This window comes from Odontomachus brunneus, unplaced genomic scaffold, assembly GCF_010583005.1.
Source record: "Odontomachus brunneus isolate Ranch 3 - 2012 unplaced genomic scaffold, Obru_v1 Obru_scaffold_026, whole genome shotgun sequence".
NCBI lineage: Eukaryota > Metazoa > Arthropoda > Insecta > Hymenoptera > Formicidae > Odontomachus > Odontomachus brunneus.
Genome location: NW_022639476.1, coordinates 594,291 through 603,420, shown reverse-complemented (window position 1 = coordinate 603,420; position 9,130 = coordinate 594,291). Strand labels below are relative to the sequence as shown.

The 9,130-nt window shown below is 45.5% G+C and overlaps 1 protein-coding gene across 2 annotated transcripts in view; it reads right to left on the bottom strand.

Moving 5' to 3' along the window:
- LOC116842623 overlaps positions 1-9,130 on the bottom strand; it is a 46,129-nt gene that overhangs the window by 29,535 nt on the left and 7,464 nt on the right. For both annotated transcript variants that reach the window (XM_032812069.1, XM_032812068.1), the window contains one exon: positions 8,738-8,939. In XM_032812069.1, the coding sequence (XP_032667960.1) occupies positions 8,738-8,871 (134 nt within the window). In that variant the 5' untranslated portion in view covers positions 8,872-8,939. The remainder of the gene's footprint in view (positions 1-8,737; positions 8,940-9,130) is intronic.

The following is a 9,130-nucleotide window of genomic DNA, read 5'->3' as shown; positions in this document are numbered from 1 at the left end:
TCTCTCTCTCTCTCTCTCTTCCTCTATCCCTCCCTTCGCCGTCCCTCTGTCTCCCTTTCTGATTTTCTTCCTCTCTTTCTCTTTCATATCGATAAAATGCATTTCTCCCTCTCTCTGTCTCTCTTCTTCTCTACCTTTATCCGCCCTTCTGCCTCCCTTTCTCACTCTCTGCCTCTATCGATAACCTGCACTTCTCTCTTTCTCTCTCTCCCCTCTCTCTTTCTCTCCTCTTCTCTTTCTCACTTTCTAGTCTCTCCTACTCTCTCGTTCCCTTTTGCGCCCTATACACTCATACTCTATCCCAGCATCGCGTACGCACGTCGAGAGCTCTTTGTTTTCGATGCCACGGTCCGTCGACGCGATGAAATTCCGCTTTCATTCCCTCGGCCGCGGTATCAGAGTTCCCAGCGATCAGCGGCACGATCGTTCCTTCGTCCGCCACGAAGGGCGGAGGATCGACGCGGGTTTAATTTTCGATTCGCGCAAGGGAGGAAGAGCGCTCTCTCTCTCTCTATCTCTATCTCTCTTTGTGTGCAAGGGTGGAAAAGTCCGAGCGATCGATGTAAGGAAATGAGGACGTTCGCCATGAACGAAGGAAAACTCGACGCGCGCGCGCGCGCGCGATCAATGCGTCTAGGATTCCCCGAGATAAAACGAGGGAAGAAAAATTCGCGCGATCGACAGGTGTTCGAGTTTTCTGCAATTAGAAACGAGCCAGTGCTTTTCCATCACACAGTAAAGTTTTCTTTGCGGAAAGAAGCTACTAAGATATAAGAAAAAAAAAACACCAATTTTTTCATTCATTAATCTATATAAACCGGAAAAGCATAAACGCCCGACGTGCTTCCGATTTCCCGAATTGGAAATGAGCGTTCCGCCGTCGGGATGAAGGAAAAAGCGCGCGATCGATGCGACGCGTTTAAGCCGCTTTTTAACTGGAACGAAGGGCGCGTTCGAAGTGAAAGGAAAAGTTGGGACGCGATCGATGGCGTCTGTGGTGTTACTAATTAGCACGAAGGGCGCTCTCGGAACGAAAGGAAAAGCCAGTGCGATCGATGCGTCCTTGATTTTCTCGACAGAAATAAAGAGCACGGTCAAGACAGAAGGGATAAACTCGCCGCTGATCGACCTTATTTCACTTTCCAATTCGGGGACGAAACACTTTATTGGAAGCGCAGAGGGGAGGACTGTCCGTTGGATCGATGCGTCGCCGCGTAGTCGCCAAAAAAACACGTGCGGCACGTTACAATGAGCAATTAGTTCCGCGCGATGAAGGTGTTCTCAATTTCGCGGTTCAGAACGAAGGACGTTTCGGCGAATGCCGAGGAAAGGCGATGCTTAATCCGCCGAATTAAAACGACGAACGTTTTTCGGGGTGGGTCCTTGATTTTTTGGATAAACGAAGGCCGCGCGCTCACTACGCAAAAAGAGTTAATTCCCGGCGACTAGTGCATCCTCGATTTCCGGCCAGTATAAGGTGACGTCGACGCGATCGGTTTCTCCTGGGTCTCCCGAATTAGAGAAGGAATGATGGCGCTCACAGAGACAATTTCGTGAACAATCCGTCGTTTTTCTTTTTTTTTTTTCGAATTTAAATGACGGAAACGCGCTTGGAGGGAAGGGAGGGAGGATTCCGTGCGATCGTCCGCGATTCCGGTTCCGTTCCGAGGACAAAGTCCTATTCTCTTTCTCTCTCTCTCTCTCTCACTCTCTCTCTCTCTCTCTCTCTCTCTCTCTCTCCTCCCGGCATCACGATGGACTTTGCATGTCCGACGCGTCTCGTGTCAAAGGTTCCGTCTACGACACCTTTGTCGCCTCTCTCCTCCTATTTCTCTTCTATCACCTCCACCTCTGTCCTATCTTTTCCACTTGTCATTCAACACGGTGACGTCCTGCTTTTTCCTTTATCCTTTTCTTTCTCCTGCTCCTGTCTACTTGCTTCACTTATCTGTACCGTTCTTCCTCCCTCAACTTTCTCCCTTGTCGTCTTTGACTCACTCTCTACTTACTTTATTATTTTCTTGTATTATTTTCGGTCGTGCATCTAGAATCTATATCTCGGAAAAGTCTTGAAAAGGCGGTCGATTCACGTTTCTTAAGTTTACTTATGAAATCTCCTCTTTTTGCCCCTCTTATACTGCACGTTCGTCTGTTGTATTTTTCTTTTACTTTATTCCGTTTTATTTGATGCTTTTTGTTTTACCTGTATTGGTTTTCCAACTGTTACGACCGGTATGCACGGTTTACCTGTTGAATATCTTGTTTGTCTTGTTCCAGCGGGGCTTGCCCCAGATCAATAAATTGATATCTTTTCTTTCCTTTTCCAGCCCCTCTTTCTCTCTCTTCCTCCCTTTGATCTTAACCTCGCTCTATATTTCTTCTCTCTCGGTCGTGTTCTCTTTTTGGATTCCGGGGGACCGTGGGAGTCCGCGGTGGGAGACGCAGCTCTAGCCAAAACCAAGTACTACGCTAACGTTATAGCCAGTGAGAAAACGCGAGAAAACGCTGCAAAAAAATGAAAATGAGCAAAAAACGCGATAAAAAGAAATAAACAAGGGAATTATACCTATGCATTTAAGGTAATGTACAAGTCTCTAGTGTGATACATTTCTACGCTTATTCTCTAACTTAGTAGTCGAGAAGTCTAAAGTACGGATACCTCGTTGTGTGTCGTAACGGAAGGGAAAGAATGAAAAATGGTGCGAAAACACGAAAACGAAAAAAAAGGGAGGAAGAAGGGAAGTAGGAAAAACGCGAGAAGGTAAACGAAAAAGGGCGGAAATAAAAATGATAAAAAAGAAAACACAGAAACCTACTACGTAGTCCTGTAACGAAGTAATAGAGTAAAACGCGAAGTGGAAAAGAAAAGGGGAAAAAAAGAAGGCGATGTAGAGAGGATGTGTAGAGGGAAAGGGAGAAAGAGAGAGAGAGAGAGAGAGAGAAAGAGTGTGTGTGTGTGTGAGAGAAAAAACGATCAAAACGATCTGCGCTTATACATGCCAACTGTGTATGCGTGTGTACGTGTGTGTGTGTATGCATGCTGTATATCTTGCGACCGCTCCGCCGACTTGCTACTTACTCGCTACTACACTCCGGTATAGTGCGTATACTTTGGCGAAATCGTCGTACACTTCTCTTTCGCGCTTCTTATCTAGCTCTTATCTATAAAGCGCCGACGGAAGTATTTCACCTTCGCCGTTGTGTTGACAAAACGAGAAACGACGACGATTCGCACGCCGTTGTCGTTGTCGTCGTCGTCGTCGTCGTCGTCGTCGTCGTCGTCGCCGCGATTGGAGATCGACGAGTCATGGAAGTCATTCACGTCGACATGCACACACACATACGCCGAGCCGTACCAGAAGCGTCATAATTTCAATAATAACCGCGACGCGAGAGGTTCGTCGTGTCCTTTTCTGTAGAGATGGCGATAAGTATTATTGCAAATTTTCAATTACAATCCGAGAGATTGATCATTTCGGTATCTCTGGGCTCACGCTCGTGTATGTGCGCGCGCGCACATATACACACACATATACACACATACATACACTGAATATACGAGAGAGAGAAAGAGAGATCCAAGGTGATCTTAACGCATTCTTGACCGATTGCAAAAAATCCATGTTTTATCAGTTAAACATTGTCGACCGGCCTACAGGTTATTTCGCGTCCTGTTGGCTTTAAGAAAAATCCTCGCCTCGAAACGGAGGAATGGACAATACTGAAAGGGAGTCGGTCAACGGTGCGTTAAGATACCGGGAAGCTCGAGCTCGACCTCATCACTGATCGAGCTCAAGCGGAGGAGGAGTGTACGATCTTCCGAGAAATCGGCGAAACCCGATGATAACGCGGACCGAGGATGACCGGCGCGTGTAGCGGCCACATTGTGCGAGCGCCAGAACTATTCGACTCAAGCTAAAAGCAAAAGGGAGAAAAGGGGAAAGAGAAAGCATGATGGAACGCGAGCAGAACCGATCGTGAGAGAATCGAATTAACGAGTGCGCGAACGCCGTGTATGGATCGCCGTTGTAGTGGTGCGACCGAGAACACACGATCGACGACGACGACGACGACGACGACGACGACGACGACGACGATGACGATGACGACGACGACGCGTGTGTGCGTTTGCTGCGAATGTGTGCGGGGACGATAGAGTGTGCGACTGTGTGCGTGCGTGCGTGTGTGCGCGCGCACACGTGTGGGCAGGAGAGTGGGTGTGGATGAATGTGCGAGAGTGATCACAGAATGTGCGAGTGTTCTTCGACATGTAATGTTCGGCTTGTACATAGTTCTGTATATACGAACGAATCACTGACTGTACAATATCACCCAAATATATTTATATTTCATGTTAAAATTACTCTTACTAAGGTTCTTCTTCTCTTTCCGGTGGCAGACGCGCTATCGTAACGCGTGTCGCATCTCCATCCGAGCCGACCTTCCCTCAAAGGATTCATCCGGTGTAAGTCGTGATATTTTTGAATTTGCAGAGAGTACCTCTCTGAGGCACAAGTCTCCTCATTGTCCTCCTCCTCCTCCTTTTGCCCCATACAAAGTGGCTTTTCATTACATTTTCTTTCTCTTTAAATCCTCTCCTGTAAAATCTTCCCGGTGAATTTCCCCTCAGCTAATTGAATACTCCGAGGCGCTCTTTCAACCGAGCCCGCTCGGTTTCGTCTGAGACCTCGAACGTCGAGGTTCTCGCTTGCGTATATATTTCCTGAATCATGGACCTGGGCATGTTGGGCCGCCGAAACAGAGCGACTGTGAGAAGAGATGGAGAGAGGGGAAGGCTGAAGGGAGAGAGCTCGGACCGTAATCGTGGTAATTGCGGGGGTCTTAAACCGGGCCCATTATGAGCTCCGGAGTCTTTTTATTGTGAGCCATTGTGTTCCGGTTTCTAGAGATCTCGTATCGAAACAAGACGAGACGCGCCGATTGTACGCAAGGATCACGGTCATGATGGATCATTCTCAGTAAGTTCCAATAGGTAGACACGGAGTTTTGCAGAAGGAGTCGGTGAACTCTTTCTACGGGGAAAATGCCTGAACGGCTACAAGTTGGATTCACTTCGTTTTGCGTTAACGGTGTATTTTTTAACGCAGACCCGCGGGGGGACGTGAACGCAGCACGTTGACGATAAATGATGCGTATCAAGAGACCGGATCCGCGGCATTTTCGAAGACGCAAATTCGCGTCCCGACAGACACGTTAATTAAAAACTGTCGTATCCAATTACTGGAGCCGGCGGCTTGCGGATCAGCTGCGGTCCGCGCGCAACCGGCTCTCGCTTTCATTGTCGAGCCTGAAAAGGCCGAAGAGCCGAAGGAAAAGCCCAGCCCGAACATGCCGGACACGACGAACGAAGGAGCGAAACGAAGCAGCGTGAGAAGAGAAAGGAAGAGAGGAAAGGAGCAGAAAGGAATATACATGCAGTGTGCGCGATGGCGGTGCGCCAGGAATTGCGGCAACGAATCTCAGACATGACAATAACGCCGACGATGCCGAGAGGTGTAGGAAGAAAAGAGACCCGAATATGATATTTAACGAATTTCAGTCTTTTATATTTTGGATGTCCTTTCTTATTCTTCTTATTTTTTTTCTTTATATTTCCGTCTGTTCTAATGCTTGACGAACTGCTAAGTGCTATACAAAATCTACCGCACATGGAGAAGGTAAGTTGCCAACATCTTAGATGGCACTTTTGTGAAACAGACAATTCAGTTTTGATTGGCAGCTGTTTCGAAGAGATTCTCGGGAAAATCTTGTATCTCGGCAATATTTACACCAAGATTGATTATCTAAACACTTTGTGATGGAAGACCTTCGTTTGAGATTTAAGACCATTTAGGATTTTCAGACCTGTTAGGATATTGAAATTACAAAAAGTTGAAGAAAAGAAATATTTTATGTAGAAAGAAGAAAAAAGAGAAAGAGAAGAGACTTTTGTGATGTCCTATAAACATCAGGAGAAAGTTCGACTCGAATCGATCGGCGAATTTTACTGTTTTCTTTGCTCTGATGTGTGGTTTTGTTTCAACGTTCCGTTCCCACCACTGGCATTAACTGGATTATCGCGCGAAAAGGAAGTTAGCGAAGGATTTCCAGAGAATCTCTTCATTTTCGGTAAGTTTCGGTCGTTAAACGACCGTCGAATTCGAAAAACATTTTTTGCGCGATGAATAATTGGACACACATATGGAAATATGTCGTAGCATTCTGCATTTCCGATTCAGCATCTCGTTCCAGGCTGTTCCGTGGTTCCGAAGCTCACTGGTACTGACACTCGCGTGGAGTCGATCAGAGAATGTGTTAAGGTAAAAGTACTCATACCCGGACATATACCTAATCCTAGACATTCTTATGCTCTTCAAATTATTTTGCTCTTTAAATATAAACATTTAAACTTTTAACATAAAATATATATACAAGTACTGAGTATATACATACATTCTATGTTGAAAGTTTAAATATTCGTATAAAGACTAATAAGAAAAAACAATAAGAATGTTCAGGATTAAGTACGTGTTCGGCACGTATTTGATACTTTTATCTTAATTGACGCGCGACGTCGACGTAGAGTTGTTAGATTAATACATGCTCATCGCACATACTCTGTCTGTGCCACTGAGTAATTAACAGGTCATTTGTTGAACTTGAGAATAAAAATTAAACGTGAGCAAGTTATCGAGATAATCGGATATTATATGATTCTTAGATAAATCCCTCCTTAACATAAATTTTTGATATTATAAAATATTAAACAATTTTTGAATAAGTCTTTTAAGCAACATAACAGCGGTAAGTAACCCTTATTAGTCCTTCAAATTCGACAGAATTTGTGAAATTGGAGCTCCTGTGTCCTCCTCGCCGCGACCATCTTGATGAATGATTTTAGAAGCAAGAAAACGTGCCCACAATTCTTGCGGAATATGTCGAAATAGAAGAGTATGTTATGTAAAATGATACTTGTAGTTAATTGAACACATTTGTAAAATATATTTCGAAAGCTTTCTTTCTACTTCAACAATCAATAAATGTAAAGCCGTAAAATTAACATGAGAGATAAAAACATATGAGAAGGTAGGCTAGAAAGAAGGGTTGCATATCACGTTAATTTTACGGCACTTTTATTGCGACGTGTTTCATAGGAATTTTGAGCATGCGTTTTCTCACTTCTGACGTCATCAATCGAGAGTTCCGCGACGAGGAAACAACTGCTTTAAGAACTGTTTACAATGCGGTCGCGATTACGTTCTAAAGTCGTAGCACTCTCGTGAAGAATGAAAAGTCTCATTGGACTCGTCGATAAAACTTTTTGTTTTTCAGGAATTTACTCAAAACGAACGGATACATACTTGATGACAGACTAGTGTTACGATTATAAGATGTAATTACGGCCGCGTTGTAGACGAATCTTTAATATAGAGCTAAAAATTTCGGTTCAGCTCGCGTCCTGTTTACGCGCAAGCCAAGTGACGACATCAAGCTGGGAGACTTCAGAAGACCGCCGGCCGGCCCGGCGGGATGAACCGGCCGAACCGGCGGGATGAAATTGCATATTTAAAGTTGCGAAAAACGCCGGAGACCCTCGCGCGAATTCATGTCTTTTTTCCGCTGTTCCGTCCGACGCGGGCGATCCCTCGGCCGTCTTCGTCCAAAGAGCTCGAGTTATGGCCACGTTGCGTTATCCGCTTATTCTTTTCGTGTTAATGATCGTTATTTGAAGCGGGACTAAGCCGTCCTCCGCGCGGAAACGCAACGTGGCGGACGCCGCGAGCTGACGCTCGCAGCTCCGCGGAAATTTATTGCACGCATTCTGCAGACGGTAAAATATCTTGGCGTCCACGGCAATCTACCGAGGAAAATAATATCTCAGGCGCAAACCGAGCCGTTGGAGCAAAGCATCCGTTGACGCGAAGTCTAGCCGCAATTTGTCGAGAAACGAGGACGCAAAATTTCGCATAAATTCTGGAATTTATGTAACTGCTATAAGAATGCTAAAAAAAACGAAAAATGTTGTTTGCAACGGTGTATGGAATATGTCCTCGGTGCGACCGTCTTGATTAATGACGTCAGAAGAGCAAAAGAATGTGTGACTAAAATTCTTGCGAAATACGTGGAAATGTCTGTACAATATCCTGAAAATTTTCCGTAAAATTAACGTGACAAAGTCGTGAAAAGAAGCAGATTGAAATGGAAAGTTATGTGTCACGTTAATTTTACGACTATTTGCCGATTGTTAGAGCAAAAGTAAAGTCTCCGAGTGATTTTACAAATGCGCTCAATCGATCACAAGTATCATTGTACGTACGCATTCTTTTATTTATTTCTTTTTCACTTTCCCTTTAATTCCGCAAAAATGTTGGGCATGCGTTTTCTCGCTTCTTCTTAACGTTATCTGTCAACAGTCTCACCTCAACAGTCAAGCGAGGGACCTAAGGAGCCTCAACTACGAGGAAAAAACATGAAAAAAAAATGCGTGTTGAATGCATGTCTATGCACATACGCATCATACATATCCTCGATCAACCACGGGATTTCATGAGAATCCACTTTAATTAATTTCATCGCGACTCACGTCGACGACGTTGCAAAAACGCCATTGTATTTCGTTAATTAGCGCTGTTAATATAATAACGCACGGTCCTCTCGCTTAACACGAATACGTCGAAGATGCAGCGGCTCGTTGATTCAATAATTAAAGAGAGAAGGTGTCACAAGTGCTCCTTACCTTTCCCCGCGCCGCGCGCGGATATTGACGAGGCCTGGACGATGATGCGCGCGAGTCTCGACGAATTCGGAATCGGCCTCTACGGGATCGGGAGGACGTCGGTATATGGACCGGGTGATGCCAGGCGATGCCATGCGATGCGATGCGATGCGCAGCACGTGCGCGTGCTCTCCGGCACGACACCATCGATCGTCTCTCTCTCCTTAAACGAAAGAAGGCACCGTTCGATTGCATCTTCAAGTGCAAGGCGAGGTGGCCGTCGCTCACCGGCCGGGCCGCATGCAGCGGCGGGCATATAAATCAATACGAGAACAGCCAATGTCACTCCTGTGACTCGAAAGCGGCCGAGAGAGAGAGAGAGAGAGAGAGAGAGAGAGAGAGAGAGAGAGAGAG